This window comes from Meleagris gallopavo, chromosome 1 (genome assembly GCF_905368555.1).
Source record: "Meleagris gallopavo chromosome 1, MGAL_WU_HG_1.1, whole genome shotgun sequence".
Lineage (NCBI taxonomy): Eukaryota > Metazoa > Chordata > Aves > Galliformes > Phasianidae > Meleagris > Meleagris gallopavo.
In genome coordinates, this window is record NC_139404.1 from 48,819,602 (window position 1) to 48,836,176 (window position 16,575).

The 16,575-nt window shown below is 47.5% G+C and overlaps 1 protein-coding gene across 21 annotated transcripts in view; it reads right to left on the reverse strand.

Moving 5' to 3' along the window:
• LOC100547556 (coiled-coil domain-containing protein 134) overlaps positions 1 to 16,575 on the reverse strand; it is a 41,180-nt gene that overhangs the window by 1,259 nt on the left and 23,346 nt on the right. For 4 of the 21 annotated variants that reach the window (XM_085225429.1, XM_085225509.1, XM_085225413.1 and 1 more), the window contains 10 exons: positions 15,406 to 15,510; positions 13,154 to 13,264; positions 11,936 to 12,117; positions 9,770 to 9,851; positions 9,134 to 9,336; positions 8,364 to 8,422; positions 6,413 to 6,519; positions 5,448 to 5,579; positions 5,016 to 5,125; positions 2,851 to 3,552 (listed from right to left, as the gene is read on the reverse strand). In XM_085225429.1, the coding sequence (XP_085081555.1) occupies positions 3,295 to 3,552; positions 5,016 to 5,125; positions 5,448 to 5,579; positions 6,413 to 6,519; positions 8,364 to 8,422; positions 9,134 to 9,336; positions 9,770 to 9,851; positions 11,936 to 12,117; positions 13,154 to 13,264; positions 15,406 to 15,510 (1,349 nt within the window). In that variant the 3' untranslated portion in view covers positions 2,851 to 3,294. Of the gene's footprint in view, positions 1 to 68; positions 154 to 328; positions 451 to 1,050; positions 1,169 to 2,349; positions 2,700 to 2,719; positions 2,825 to 2,845; positions 3,553 to 3,600; positions 3,810 to 4,570; positions 5,126 to 5,447; positions 5,580 to 6,412; positions 6,520 to 8,340; positions 8,423 to 9,133; positions 9,337 to 9,769; positions 9,852 to 11,935; positions 12,118 to 13,153; positions 13,265 to 15,405; positions 15,511 to 16,575 lie in introns of those variants that run through there. The other 17 variants (XM_085225474.1, XM_085225465.1, XM_085225445.1 and 14 more) reach the window with 15 other exon arrangements.

Below are 16,575 nucleotides of genomic sequence, written 5' to 3' on the forward strand. Positions count from 1 at the left end.
GGAGTGGGAGAGAGGATGCAGGCTTCAAGATCCTAGCTAGGGGGGGTTAAATGATATGGAGCACTCACCATCCTTCAGCTTCTCATCTTGAGGGAAAGGCCCATCTGGGAGCACATCTGCAGCTATGAGTACAGCCCGGGAGTCTTCCAGCACCTGCAAGAGCCCTCAGTCACTGCCCTCTCATCCCATGGGGTGCCTCACTGTGTCCCTTCCTTCCCCTTTCTGCTTATCTATGAGCCCTACTTTTGCCTGCCCTCCCCAACATCACTGTGCAGGTGCCCCAAACTCATCCCTGCCCCACAACACCCTGAGCCCACTCCACACTCACTTTGAAGAGTCCCTTGAGCATGATGTCAATGATTTTATACTGTTGGTTAATGTCATTGAGCTCGATTAGGTTCTTCAGGGCGTTCATCTGGTCCTTGCGCTTCACCTCAAACAGCTTCTTATCTGTAGTGATGTCAAGGGCACTGCGGGGCTTTGGGCATGCTCACAGCCTGCTCCCAAAAAGACTTAGCCCAGTTCTGGGAGTGGGGTATCGGGGCCAAGAGATTGGATTCCAGATACCCCAACAGGGTGCTTGCTAACTCTCAGCACACAGGAGCAGAAAGAAAGAGCACTGCATGAGGAGAACATCAGACACTATCTGAAAAATTTGCCTCAGTACCAGCACCAACATCTCATTAGCAATTCTCTCCTATAGAAGGGTGACGAGGAAAGTGCTCGACAGTGCTGGTTGATGCTGGGGCCACATTTGAGCAGGGGTTGCTATTTCGTATTGCCCAAGAACTAGCAGGTGGCAATATGGGGCCCTGGAGGCATGCAGTGTCAGCCCTGCTCTAGGCAGGATCAAAGCAACGTCAGGTTGCTCAAGGTCATGCCCAGCAGCCATGTGACACTTTGTTCCCATGTCGTTTGCAATAAGCATAGCCTTAGGGCCTTTCTCTCCTCTCTCCTCCATCCCCCTTGAGCCATCTCCTCACATGCAAGTGTTCCACAGCCTCCTTAGGTGTGAGCGTGACAGAGGCATGGCACTACGGGAAAGGATACAGATTTCCAATCCAGAGCCCATCCTCTGCTTCTCCAGGTCTGCCAGGCTGCCTTCGGGCAGCACCACTGCCAACAGGATGAGGCAGATCCAGAGGAAATCCATCTTGGAGGCCACAGCCTGGAACAAAACAGACAAAACCAGTGACAATGCAGAGATGTTCCCCACAGGAGTCCTGCCAGCCCACCGGGCCCAAAACTGGTGACAAAGCAGCCACTGCCAGGTCAGAACCGTGGTTCCCGTGTCCTCATTGCACACCCACTGCCATCCCCTGCTCACACACAGCACCAAGGCACTGTGCTGGGATCAACAAGTTGAATAATCAACCTGACCGACCTAGTCCTACCAATAAACCACATCTATTAGTGCCACATCCACACATTTCCTGAATACCCCCAAAGGATGGGGACTCCATCACTGCTGAGCAGTTCCCTTCAGTGCTTCCCATGCCAAAAGCAATGTGGTGTGTTCCTGCACCACCAGAGCCCCATCAACTCACACACCATATGCACACTCCAGCCCAGACTACATCACAACTGGGGAAGATTTACCTGAATTTTCCCTAATTTAAGCAATCTGAACACTGCCTGTGACTCTACCATGAGGTCATGACCCAAACGATGACCCTCCTTCTCTAAGCTAAGCTAAGCCTAAGCACAGGGATGCTAAACCCTCTATGCAGATGTTCCTCCACACTCCCCAAAAGCCCTTTCTCGTGCCTTCATGCTCACTTTGGGTGAAGAGAAACGCTGCAGAGCTGCTCCCCTCTTTGCAAAAGCAAGCACCAGGCTGCCAGGGCCTGTCCTGTGCAGCAGATGGGAAGGAGTTCCCCTGTGACCCCCAGCAGCCCCAGCCAGCTGCTTGCTGCACACAGAGCCCACCCGTCTGCCTCGCTGTCTCCCATTCTCTTAATTTAGATATGCTTTTCCAAAGGCACGACAGACACTGTTATAGACAGTTAGCGGTTCCCATTAACGTGTTTTTTAATTACTTTATAGATTCTCCCGAGGGAGCTGCATCCGAACCGAGCATCTCAGAGACCGGCACGGCACAGCCCCGCTTCCCCTCCTCAGTGCAGAAGCACAGAGCGGGGAAACGACGGGCCGCTGCACCACCGGGAGTCCATCCTCGCACCGCCAAGCATACGTGGCTCAATCTCATGTCACAGCCCGAACCGAAAGCTTCAGAAGTTAAGCGGGGTACCGGACTGCTCCCGCGGCATTCCTCCGCGAGGCTCAGCAGAGATGCTCGAGCGGAACAGCGATGGCACGGCCACATCTGCTCGCCTCCGAGTCCCTCACCCGCCAAACTCGGACTCGTATTTCGGGGACATCACCGGCACAGCTCTGCGATCTCCGCCAGCGACAGAGCTGCCTGCGGAGGGCTCGGCAGCACCCGGTGGCTCTGCACGGCCGCGGGCTCAGGGAGATGGAGTTCCTCTTCCAAGCAGCGCTTGGTCGGGGCTGAGCGTCTCCGGGCTGCCCCTCTCTCGCGCGCACGGAGGGTGCCACGGTCCTCCGGGAAGCGGCCAACGTGTGGCCGTGCGGGGCAGCTTAAGGCAGCAGCCCGCGGCTCCCCTCCGACGCCCGGCATCGGCCCGGTCCCGCGGAGCAGTCGCCGCACGCCCGCCCCGCATTGACCCGCCCGGCCCGCGCCGCCCCGACCCCCTACCTGCGGGCCGGGAGCGGGGCCGGGAGCGGCGCTCAGAAGCGCCGCGCTGCCATGCCGCCACCGCCTCCCGCCCCGCCCCGCCGTGTCACTTCCTGAGCTCCCGCCCCGCCCCGCCGGCCGCCGTACCTCGGGCTGCGTCCGGAGCGGTGGGACCGGCGGTGTGGAGGAGGTGATCCTGTCTCTTTGTTCTGCGCTGTGAGACCTCAACTGGAGTGCTGCGGCCAGATGAGGAGGTCTTAGCGCAGGAGAGACGTGGACCTGCTGGAGCGTGTCCAGAGGAGGGCACAGAAATGACCCGAGGGATGGAACGCCTCCCTGTGAACACAGACTGAGAGCTGGGGCTCCGGGGAGACCTTAGAGCGGCCTTTCAGTATCTAAAGGGGGCTATAAGAAAGAAGGGGACAGGCTCTTTAGCAGAGTCTGCTAGGATAAGACAAGGGGAAATGGTTTCAAATGATAGCAGGGGAGGTTTAGAGAGGATGTAAGGAAGAAGTTGTTTACAATCGGGCTGGCGAGGCATTGGCACGGGTTGCCCGGAGAGGTGGTGGATACCCCGTCCCTGGGGACATTCAAAGTCAGGCTGGAAGGGCCCTGAACGCCCTGATCGAGTTGTAGGTGTCCCTGTTCATTGCGGAGGAGTTGGACCAGGTGGCCTTTGAAGGTTCTTTCCAACTACAATTCTCTGATTCTCCTTCCCGGTGAGACACAGTTCGTTCCTCAGCCCCCTGCTGGCCCCTGGGAAGGGCAGAGCAAGGATGGCCCCATCCCCCAGCAAGGCAGAGGGAGAGCACCTCACCCACCACGTGCCATTCAGCAGTGCTGCAGTTTACTATCTGCAGAGCGACAGCTAAGTGACATACCAAACAGAACACGAAAAGAGGAACTGTTTAAGAAACTATGCTTTATGAATGATATTCAACAAAAATTGAACAACAAACTAACTTCCTTTGTCTACTTCCTCTCTATAACTTGCAGGGAATAAATGGCAGGATGCTGTCTCCCATTCTGTTCTTTCACTCTGTTGTGTGCACCCCATCTTCTCATTTCAAGTCTTCACTGTGACAGGGCTATTGCCACACTGCCCACACATCTGTCATTGATGGCATGAGTGGAAACCAAGGGGAAGGCACAGCTGAAACTCCAGCATGACACTGGATATTTGACACAGTGCTGACAGGAGGTAGAATCGTAGAATATCCCGAGTTGGAAGGGACCCATAAGTATCATCATACTAAACTACCCCTCTCCCAAACCATGGAATCTCACCAACCCACGGGGAATGTTAATGTGGGCAAACCTGAAGAAAGCTTTTTCTCAATAAAACAGGGGTATCCAAAGTACTCCAGCAATGTAACAAGACTCCCGTCCACCCTCCCTCACCCCTATACAGACCAGCAAAGAGGAACTTGATGTGGCTTACACGGTCTTGACTGTGAAAACTTCCACCCCCAGCTTCCAATTGCAGAGAGGCAGTGTCACACAAGGACTAGGCACAAGGCCAAGCCACTGCTCACAGATAATGCACACCTCACCTGCCACAGATGCTGCCCATGGCGGTGGACAGTGTCACCTCACAGACACGAGGGAGGAAGTCCCCCACCCAACAGGAAATCATTGCTGGGGCCCGTTCCATATCTGCTACCTATTTGATGCAACACGGCATGATGATAACAGGAAGGCAGTTTCAGAAATAAACAATACTGAATTTAGCACGGGCATCAGGTTCCCTCTTTCCCCAAAAGAAATCTGGGAGTTGCCCCTCCCTCCCATCCGTGAAGAAGGATTTGGTTCTCAGCAGGGGATTCCACTGCTCATGTGAAGCAAAAAGAAATTCAGTAACTCCACTCAGCGTTTTCTGAACACTTGCTGTACTTCAAAAGTGTCTGAGTTACCTTTGGGTTGCCAAGACTTCACATGCTTAGCAGTGCTAGTTAGCTCACAGACAGAGGTTAAGCGGCTGCTCAGCCCCCAGGGAAATCAGTATGGGAATCGCTTCTGCTTTGAAGTCAGCAGGTACCCCAGCCTGCCCCCCTTTCATTACACCATCTCTGCCTTACAGATTAATGCAATCCCAGCACAGACAGCCATCTTTCATCCCAAATGTCTCTTCATTTCCCGGATGTCTTCTCAAATTTGAGAATGTTGAGGTATTTCATCTCAAAGCTAGCCAACTTTTTGCACTGTTTGCCTTTGGCTGAAAATGGCCAGGAGCAGCAGATTAAGTATCCCTTCTACTTCTGTTACAGCTCCCGCCCTCACTTTTCTTATCAAAGGCATTTGCCCAGCAAAAGGATACACAATGTCCTGATGTTTTGCACAGGTGCTCGTCTGTTCTGGAAGGTGCTCCAGCAAAGTCTGAATGGTCTGTGCCTGCACTGGTTCCACCTGACAATGGCTGCTCTGAATCTGAGCAATCAAGAAAAGGAACGTTTTCCAGATGAACAGCAAACTGTTTTTCTTTCACACATTCCTCATGCATCTCCAGCCAGAGCAATGAGACCTCCAAACTGTGATCAAGGGGCCCACGACAATACTGACAACATAGTTTAGGCAGCTGCTGGCATCAGTCACGTTCTCATTTCACCACTCAAGGCCAAGCTAGCAGCTGCAGGATTTCTCATCATCTCACTATAGCCTCAGAGGAAGCCTTATGACTCCCCATCAAAAGCTGAAGCAACCCCTTAGGGTACTCCCTTCTCATTTTCCTAGGCAGTCACTGCTTTCTTACCTGGCAGAGGAACAGGTGAAGAGCCTGAGATGTGGCCTCTGGCAGCTCTAGTAAGTTGGCTTCTGCCACTTCTTGGAGAATCTGGCCAATTTCTTTTTGAGAAATGATATTGCTGCTCTGATATTTCAGAAACTTGAACAAAGGAAACGAGAGGCATTAATCAGTGAGTGACCCACAGACTCCAATAGCGATTCATCACCTGAAAAGAACACTTCTGTGTTAAAGGATGCTGCAGCACGCTAATCACAGGCCTGATTTTATACCATTTCTAACAGAACCACTGAAGTGCAAGTTGGTGGTGCTCCGACTTGAAACTTGGTTTGGTTTAGGTCAGGCAAGAATCAAAATGAACCAAGTATCCCTTTAAAGTGCACCAAGAATAACAAAGATCGACAGACACATCATCTATTTGGAGAAAAAGGTTCACATAAATAACCCCTTCCTCTCATGTACTGCTGTGAGGGCTTTATCATCGGTGTTTCTGCTGGGTAGGAGCACACTTCCTCTCCTGCTTATAGGCCCCAGATACACCGGGGTCATACTCTGCAGTAGTTCCCTGACCTTAAAAGTCAGGTCCGTAAGGCCAAAGACAGGGAGAGAAGCTGTGATATCATGCAAAGCCCTGCTCTCCAAAGAGCCATAGCACACTCCCATGCTGACAACTGCAGCTGCATATTCTCTGTAGTCTTCCTCTCTCCTCCCCAGGGGTCCTAGGTGATGCTAAATCAATGCTACAAACACCAGAAGAACAGGATGTGCTCACTAAGAGCAGTCAGTTTCTGCACAGTGTGGAAAGGAAATTCACTTCAAAGTACAGTTATTATAGGACACAAATACAGTGACGGACAAAACCACAGCAGTATCCAAGATTGTGTATGTGCAGGAACTAAGTTCCAGTAACCAACTCAGACGCACTGTACCAACATAGAAGAAAAAACAGAACAGCCTACCCTGCCCTCACTCACCAAAGTCATGAGCCTCAGAATTTCTGGCTGCAGAATTGACTTCTGGCTCCCATTGAGCAATGTCAAGAGCAGGAATCGATGCCAGGGCTGTGAAGCAACATGTAGGGCTGGGAGAGAAGGAGAAGCCACCGAAAGACAGCTTTAAAATCTGTCAAGTGACAGGCTGGATCTAGAAAAGGAGTCTTCAACTCTGACCTCGTATTTTCATTTCTCAACCCCAAGCTGTGGAACACTAAGGGGTTTTTTTGCTCTGTACTTACTTGCTTTAAAATCTGTCACTCTTTGGGCAAGAGTTTAGTCATGAGGACAAAAGCTTAACAGCTTTTTAAAACACAAAATACATTTTGTCCACCTTTGTGCTTGTACAGGAAGAGAAACCTTCTCCTGGAATTCATGTCATAAAATAGTAAGGGAATATCTTTAGCTCAAGGTTTTAAAAATAATACCCTCTGGTTTCAATATGAGGACAAGGTTCCTGACCATGGGTTTTATTTAGCTGCAGAATACTCCTTGGGTAATGAAGGAAGACCTATAGCATAAGCTGCAAAAACTGAGCCTGGATCTGCATCACAGAGCATACTACAAGGACCAGCCAGGCTGATGGCAGCAATGTGAACAATCAGTAGAGAAAACCTTTCTAATTAGAAGTGTATATGATAAACAGAGGTTAGACTCAAGGTCACCATCTGTGACAGTACAAAATCTCTCACTGAACACTAAAGTTAAGTTGTATTACTTTGTACTTATTGCTGGCTGAAAGCATGTGATGGACAATTACAACAGGTCAGCTGATATAACTTGCTGTACCTTGACAGTTCACCAATTGGTTTGAGCCCTTTGCTTTAGAAAGATTCCTTTTCCACTGGCAGTCACATAATCTCCCTGTTGCCACTACAACAGTCTTGTCCATGGTAAAGCAACACCAAAAAAAAAAATCAAGTAAAGTGTTGGGGGAGAATAAGAAGATTCTTGTTGTCAATGTTGTGAACTGCACCACAGTAAGAATTTAGGCAGCCAAGTGAAAGGTTCAGCTGAAACATTTTGTTATCTTAATCCCAAATCAGTGTAATGCCCTCATAACAAGCCTCTTAGTAGACTCCCTTCAGCTACTGGCTGTCATTCATCTGCACTATTATCTTTTCATTCAACAGCTTTCTCTCTCCCAACTATGTCTTTTTTGTCTCGTGCTCATTCACTCCATTCCCCTCTTTCTCTGCGTTTACATGACTGACTTTAACAGATCAGAGTACAAAGAACTAACTTTCTGTTTAATGAACACAGCCAGCATCTCTACTTTGTGACAGGAGGCTGACAATGAGCAGAAATGGCCTCCTCTTCCCCCAACTGTACAACGCTGTCATATATTATACTGCTGATATGGTATACATTTGGTCTGACGTGGGCTCCTGAAACCAAGGTCTGTATTTGCCCCTGGAAATATAGAATTTCCAGCTTCCATTCTCTGAGGCTGTTTACTACTCTCTTCTCCCTCCACATCCCTTAGGGACAAACTGTGGCCAACATCACTGCATGGAAGACGCATCATATTCAGATCCTCCCTCCTCTATATTTATGGTCTAAATGTTTGCTAAATTGGCTTGGAAGTGAAAGACTAACTACTATTATATTGCTTCATTTCCTAAATCTTTCATTCTTATCACATTAAGGCATGGGGCGGTAGTGACTATTTTCTTCTGTAGAACATCTTGGTATTCACAGTCCAAGTGAAGGCTGACTCCTACAGGGGAACCAGGCATTGTGATTTCATCCCACAAAGCACGCAATTAACTTTGATCACACAAATAATTTTTCTTGTTGGACATAAACGCATTAGGCATATGCTCCAAGACATTACAGGATGGAGATCAAAGAGCCCAAAATCACTGCAAGAAGGAAACCCAGTAGAAGGAAGGACGGGAAGACTTTACCAACATCCCGGTTCCTCACATACAGGTATTCCAGTAACGTTTCCAGGCAGGCAACCACAGCTTGAGAAAGCAGCAAGTCTTTCTGGAGTCCCAAGAGGGGAGAAAAAAGAATAAAAAACAAGCAGTCAACAGCTACTGCAAGAGGAAAATTCATAAAGTGGCAGGCTCTGAAGAGCATGCAGCACAGGAAAATAACAGCCTTCACCTCCTTCACAGGATGTAACGTACTGCAAATTATATGTCATGTCAAGGAGCCAGACAAAGGCACGAGTACTTATTCTGAGATGAAAAAATTAAGTAACTGTCTCTAAAGAATAAAGATAGGAGCCCAATTTGCTTAAGAGAGTTAAATGTAAACCGATGTACCATCCCCTGGAGCCCAACATCACTTGAGTGACTAAATGTAAGCTGATGTACTTTTCCCCCAAAGTACCTTGCCAGGGCTGTAGAGGAGGGGCTGAGATTTGATATATTTTTCCCACCTCTGTCCCTTTGAGTGTGGAGCCTCCACAGAGCAGGAGATGGGTAACAGAGGTTGTCATCAGCACACAAAATTTAAGCTCTCCAGTTCAGCAGTAGGGAGTTCTACATAGCTTGATTTACGTCCTTTCACACTACACCATGCCTTGCATACTGCAGCAAGAGCATTTTCCCTCCTCCTCATCACATTTCTATAAGGGGTGGAGAACACAGGCAGAAGGAAAGAAAAGGCAGACCCCTTTCATTCTGCAATAGGGTGATTTCTTATCAGGTTAGTTTATATGTGTTGTTCCAAAATTGGTGTTTTATATACCTGCAAATAGACATGCACCAAAAGGTTCTGCAGACTGACAACAAGGGAGAAGACTTGCTGTGTGGTGAGGGGGTGCAAGGCAGCATCTTCCGGTGACGATGGCTGTGATTGTGTAGCACCTTGGGCTGTGTTTTGGACAACAGTCACCAGCAGGGAGGAGAAGTTCTGTTGCAGGATAGCTCTCAGGAACTGCACGATGCTCACTAGACAGGGAGCCACAGTGATGTGTCAGTGCTTTCCTCTCCCCTGCCCTGTATGTTGGTGCTTGTGCAATAGCATGGGAGAGGTGAGGAGAAAAAATTTGGACTTGTGGGCCTAGTGGAATTGCCCAGCACCTGCTCACAACAGCAGGCAGGAATGGCAGCAAGTTCCCTTGTTTACCTCCACCATACGTGACACTGTCCCAGTTCACACTCAGTTCCAGATGTCACTGTCAGCCAGGACAGAGTTGTCCAAACAAACAGCAGAACTCCAGACTTCCTTTGTCACTGCTCACAATCTGTTATCTAGTCTCAAAACTACCAGATTACCAACACCTGCACCTTCCCATCCCACAGTCACCAGATCTCCCTTCTTGCCTGTAACATTATATAACCAGCTGCTCCCAGTTAAGTCCCCATAACAGAGACAAAATACCTAACAGCAGGACTGGCTTCTTATTCCTGAAGATGATTGCATTCAGGACTTGTCTTAGGTCTAGAGAGAGTGTCTGGTGAACCTGCAAGAGAATGAAATGAAGAAAAATGGCAACAGCCATCACCAAACTTGGCTTCAGCCACTGAGCCAGGCAGCCAAAAGCCAGCAGTGACAACATGGCTCTGTGGCCCTGCCTGCTCAGTATGGGAAGCCTGCAGAGTGCCTAAGGCTAAGAACCTCCTTACAGATGAGCACATAAAGGCGTACATAAAGGAGGTAGGAGCTTGGGAACACGGGGATACAGGAAAGGTGGGCTTGAGAGGGAAGTCTGCAATACGCTGTTACCATCACAAAGCAGCCATCCAAGCAGTGATGGTATGAAGGACCACAGAGCCCCAGAGGGGTTCAAACTTGCTCCCTTCAGCAAGCAGAGAGGTGGTACAGGAGCATGGGCATCAGGACCACAGAGCTAATTCTTTCCAGCTGCCTTTGTGAAAAGAGGAATGTTCATTACAAGAGCTAGGAGTACCTGCTGTAGCAGAGTGGCTCTTGCTACTTGTCCAAGCACTGGCAAGCCAAAGCCTTTAGTAGCCTACCACCTGTGACCCATGTTTACCCACAGGCTTCTGCTAAAGCAGTAACACAGCTAAGACACAAACTTGCTACGGCCAGGCAAATCCTTATTATTAATGCACACCTGAGGTGAATGTGGTCAACTCACATTTTTGAAGCCATGAATTTCAGGCTCAGAAATACAGACCGGTTTGCAATCACAAACCACATTTGCAATCACAAGGTTTCTCTACAGAGGCACTCAAGTAGCTCTGTTGTAGCTTCAGCAATGCTGAGCAGCAGAAAGCGGCAAAGTGACTCTTTCTATCCTCTTTTCTTCCTCTCAGCAGATTAGAAACACTGAAGCTCAGAAGTTCTGAAGATTAGGAACACTCAAACATCCTTGAACCACTTCAATTTGCCATCTGTATCTGTAATTTCTTTGCATGTCTCTGGTTCAAGGAGTATTCTGGATTGCAGATCATAGCATATCGAGCCAGTAAGGTATTGATGAAATCAAACAAGTTTATAAGCCACTAAATGATTGCACTTCAAGGATCAATAGGAGCTGGGAGTCAATCCCAGAAGATGAAACTCTGACACAACTGACCATTCAGACACAACCCTGACCTGAAAACTGAGAATGTAAATTGTGCTCAGCAGTTAATAAAACAGAGACAGGAAGATCTTCCCATACGCTCATGCAGCTGATGGTCTCTACAAGTCCAGTGTGACACTTAACCAGAAGCAGCACAGCCATCAAGTAACAGGTACAGACTTGACCTAGTTTGGTCTTTTCAAAAGTTTTCCCTCGACATTAAAAAAACAACCTTTGCTTACTTTGCTTATGTAAACATGCCCTTAATGTGACTTCATCATCCATGAGCAGATGCACCAAAGAATATACCCTACTAGGCATAACCACAGAAGTGGAGTTCAAAACTCATGACACGCTATTTAACTCCATCACAAGAGAGGGAAGACAGGCCTGGGTAGGTACTTCAGAAGGAAGTGTTATTGCCTCGTGTGCACATTAAAAAGCTCTCCATTCCCTCTAATTCGTAGTTCCAATAGCAGCTGACAGCTCCAGCCTAGCTCTTTTGTTGGACTGCAAAGCATCAAATACAATGACAGCTGCCTAAATTCATATGAGTTTGCTAACATTAAGTACTTATTTGACAGTAAGAGGTTTGGACTGTGATTATTGATAATTTTACTACAAAAACAAAAACAAACAAACAAACAAAAAAAACATGGGAGCTGTTCCTCCACCCCTATTTTTTTCTTGACAAACTATCCTGAAGAAGAAAGCAGTTTGGACCAGGAGGGCTGGGTATGGTGTTTCCCTCCCCACCCTTCTACCCCCCCCCCGCCCAAACCCCAGCATTTCTGCCCATCTCTAATTGCAATGATTTGTGTCTCACCCTTCGGTAACATGCTAGCTTCCAGTCCAGCTGGAGAAATGCAGCAAAGAATAACTTGTAGGCAATAATAAAAAAGCAACAAGGACAAGCAGATTCCAGGCCAAAACAAACCACTTTCCCCTGCTAAGAAAGAATTATTTTTTTAAAATTTTCCCAAGTCCATGGATCTGAACACTAGAATGGCTCTAACCTCAGTGTTGTAACGATGCTGATAAATTAAGAGGGAAGCAGCCAGCAGCCATCCTGAGCTTAGCAAGGCATCCTCAGATGACAGGTAAGTAGGTTCAGAGGGAAAAGACCACATCCAGGTGCACTCCAAAACCTTCTGGAGAAGCTCGAGCAAGGACACATTGGAGAGCAGCACTGCCACTGCTGTACAGGAGAAACAGAATCATAATCATAGAATTATAGAATGACTTAAGTTGTAAAGGGACTTCAAGGATCATTCAATTCCAACCTCCCTGCCACAGGCAGGGCTGCCAGCCACTAGATCACATACTAAATCAGGCTACCCAGGGCCCTATCCAAGCTGGCTTTGGACACCTGCAGGGATGGGGCATCCACAATTTATCCACCTCTGTGGGGTACCTGTTCAAGCACCTCACCACACTCAGTGAAAAACTTCCCCCTGACATCTAAATCTTCCCTCCTGCACAGGAAATTTGCAGAAGTGAAGGCCATCCAGCTGGATTAAGATATTGCTGAACAAGAGAAGTGGCCAGTGCTCTACTTCTACACTGACTGCTGGATGGTGGCATGTGCCCAGTGGGAGTGGTTACAGCAGTGGAAGCAGAGAAACTGGCAACACAGAGGCAGACCCATCTGGGCTGCTGCACTGTGAATCAAAGAGGCTGATGGGATGTAACAGGTTAAATCAGCTTGACAAGCAGAAGAGAATTGCAGAGCACACCCCTGCTGCTGTGAGACAGCCCTAGCTGCCATGGCTGGTCAAGTTACGGCTGTCCAGCTATAACAGTATTCATCTCCCACAGCATGAGCGACCTCTCAGGCTGCTAATAAAATGACCAGCCTTCAGCCAACACAGCAAGGAGGTTGGTTATTGCTGCCTCTATTCATGTTTAATTTTTTGAACCACGGCAATTACCAGGACAATTCAACAAGGCACCAAAGCCCCGCTGCTGTGTTTTATGAAGGAAAAAAATACAGCGGTTCTGCCTCTCAGCAGCCAACTCCTGAATCATCAGAAGGCAACAAAAAACAAAACCAAATCCTCAAATCTAAAAAGAAAAAATCATCCCAAACACAAAGTGTTGTTTGTTAACCGTAACGCTGCATCAGAAAGGGGAAAAATCCACCTTTCCTGCTGAGACAGTTAGAGCACAATCTCTGACGGCCAAGCCAGAACCCTGCAGAGATTAGCTTACCAATCAATACAATCTTGCCTCACCTCTCTGTTGACTACAAGGTGTTGTCTGATGAAGGCTACAGTACAGAAAATTCAAGGATGGCTGCAGGAGGTCTATGTCTTTCGGCCTGCATTTCCCACAGAGGTTACTGACTGGAAACAAAAGAACACACGTAACACAGACACCAACATAATGCAGCACCTCAGCACAAGAAAGAAATCAGTCAGTTGGGAGTGAATTCAGACAAGAGCAACACAACCTGAAGCAAAATTAAACAGAGCGTGGTACAGACAAAGCAACGGGCCCTAGAGAGTCTGCTTTAGACCAGACAGTGTACTGGAGGATGATAATAGGCGTGTGTGTGGGGAGGGGGAACAAAAACAAAACAAAACAAACAAACAACAAAAACAACAGAGAAGGGAATATTAAAGGGCATACACCACAATGGGCAGTAATGAATCCAAGAACTACAGACTATTAGATAAGTTACCCATTTCCATTGAGCAAATTTGATCCTAATACTGGATAGACCATAAGAAGCCACATGCCCATTTCACATGGTGACCAATAACCAGACCAGAGGATGGTAGGAAGAGCTCTGCTTCTCCACCCTCACAGACTGCTCACAGAAGTAATAAACGCACCGTGCCTGCTGGAAGCACCAAATATTTAGGAACAGTGTTTAGCAAGAATTTGTGAGGGAAATGCAGGACTGCAGGGCTCAGCAGCGCTATCATAGGAGATCTTTTGGAAAGCTTAAATTCTAAGTAAGCAGTTGTCAAAAACAAACAAACAAACAAAAAAAAAACAGATTGACATGCCTCCCTAAACCCCTTCCATCTACAGGCTGGTTTTATGTAGGCCTCATCAGAGAAGAGCACTCTTCCTTCAAGAACATAGGCTGAGGAATAAAACAGGGAATGAAGGGGTGGCTGGGGCAGAGAGAGAGCTGTGTAGGAAAACAAAACAGAACAGAAAGAAAAAGCAGAAGGAGCTTGTGACTTCTGAGAGCAGCTAAGCTGTACTCTGAAATTACAGAGGCTAAGAAGAGCCGGTATAAAAAAGGACATGATTCTTTCACAGTCCCAGTTCCCTTAGCTAATGAATGTCTGAGAAACACCGCTTCCTTACAAGGACAACACAGGCAGCCTTGAAACATGGAACATTTCTAATTCAAAGTGATAGCCCTTCAAAGTCTTCTGTAGAAATCAATTTGACAGAGCAGAAAGAGGTGAGAGAATGGATCAGCTGAACATTCTTCTAGCATCCTTCATTGATGGCCTGCACGAATCTCCAGTTGCCAGGCAAGAGAGGAATAGTCATCTACTAACCATCAGCAGACAAGAGCAGGTCAGGATATGTGGAATAAACAAACACACTCCTCTCTTCTACGTCTCAGGGGTGGAGCAGGCAAGTCCTGCCAATAGCTGGGACCAATATAATTTGGATTCATATCCCAGGGGAAGTCTGGCTACACTAGGCTGCTGGCTGGTTCATAGGACACCCCTGGGGCCAGGATCTCAGTGCTGTGCTAGCAAGTGTCCTGGTTTCAGCCAAACAGCGGAGCCATGACAGCGTGAATTAGGCACAGGGTTGTTCCATACCAAGTAACATCATGTGAAAACCTGTAAAGCTGTAGGGAGTTGGTTGGGGGCAGTCACTACACAGGGGTTGTTGTATTTCAGTCGGATGGGTGGTGAGACTTTGTGCTGGTAGTAGGGTGTCAGTTATCAGGTGGCAAGTAATTGCATTGAGGGTATATATATATCTTGTTATCATTGCATATTTGTTTCCACTTTTCTGTCTCAGTAAATAGTTTTTATCTCAACCCATTTTTGTTTCCAGTTCTATTTTGTTTCCAGTATCTCCCTCATCCCACTTGGAGGGGGTGTGAGCTGTGTGGTCTTTAGATGCCGGCTGGGCTAAACCACAACACCAAGCATGGATGGGGAAGGGCAATACGCAGAGCACGTCAGCACATCATGTATCACATCAACAACAGTTACAGGCTCTGAAATCGAGTCATGGCCACAAGAATATTTCAGCCACCTTCTGAGGTTTTCAAACAAAAAATGTATTGCAAAAGCAAGAGGCAGAAAAAATGTATTTTGTCGCCTAAACTGGTAACAAGAGCTCTTTGCAACACTTCATCTATGAAAGTATCATAAAACAACAGTAAGTGTAATGCAAGGCACCTCTCAGAAGACCAAGAGCCAGCCCCTAATCATCTTGTGTACTAACTACTGAAACAGATCAAAATCCCCTGGGAGCAGATGGATGCACACAAAGTCACCTTGGTGAAGCAGCTTGAAGTCTGTGCTGTCCAGCTCCCTCATGCCCTTGCTCCGCAGCTGCACCAGGAATAGGAGGCTCAGCAAAATGGGCAGGTTCCTGTTAGCTATGAAGGACACTGACAGTTCAGTTTGTCAATGAACTTTAACATTCTACCTCTAAGTGTGCCGAGAATTGTTAACTTTGTGGCTCAGGAAGGAGAGTGAGTTAAGGAGCAAATATTCCCCTTCTCCACACCGAAACACACCTATATCCTCCCAACCTCATTCTCATCTCTGCAGTTCCTTTGGACCAGGCCCCCTTTCTAGAACTGTGGGTTGGTCTAAATTACATGCTGGATCCTGCCAGTACCGCTGTAGGAATAACTGGAAAAGAGGCTAGGGTCATTATTTATGCCCTTAATGAACCATGTAAGAGGTATGGTCATTACACGTTCAAATTAATATATTTAATAAGCTAGAATCACCAGCCCATTCCAAACAACCCTTTTCCCATCTACTTGACCATCACTAGCAGCCTATACCTCGACAGCAGCCCAGAAGCTCAGAATACTTGGCTGCGCAACATTTGTTCTGCATCTTGTGAGGCTGGAAAATTGCCACTGGGCAGAACAGAGACATGAGAGATTAGAGGCCAACGTGGCAGGTCTGTATGCAAGAATGGGGCTGTTCAGAGTACCGGCTTCCCAGAGCAAACATATCCCTCCCTAATAACTATAGGGTAATACGCTGTGATTCTAGCTTATTATCCTCTACAGCACTGCAAACAGGTAAGGATTTCGTATTGAACAGAGCCATACCTATAGCAAGCAACACTCATTTCCAGAAAATAGCTCCATAAAGGCTTAAGAGTTTTCAGTTCTGACGACAGAATATTTACAGGTATCTTAAACATTACTATGTTCTTGATGAATTTGCCTTTGTGGATGAGGCTGCCAGTAACCTTTCTAATTAATTCATGATGTGTACAATTCCAAAAAAGATAGATCTAGCAGATGCCAACATTGTCTTCTTTATGCATATCTCAAAGCATTATATACTATCATGCTCCTACTTTAACATCCCCTCTACTCCAGCCTACTAGACTTTCCTCAAGCTAGGGCAAAACAACTGCCCCTTTCAAGCTTTCATACCAACTTTGGGCAAGAACAGTTAGTGGTGTTAGTGCCCCC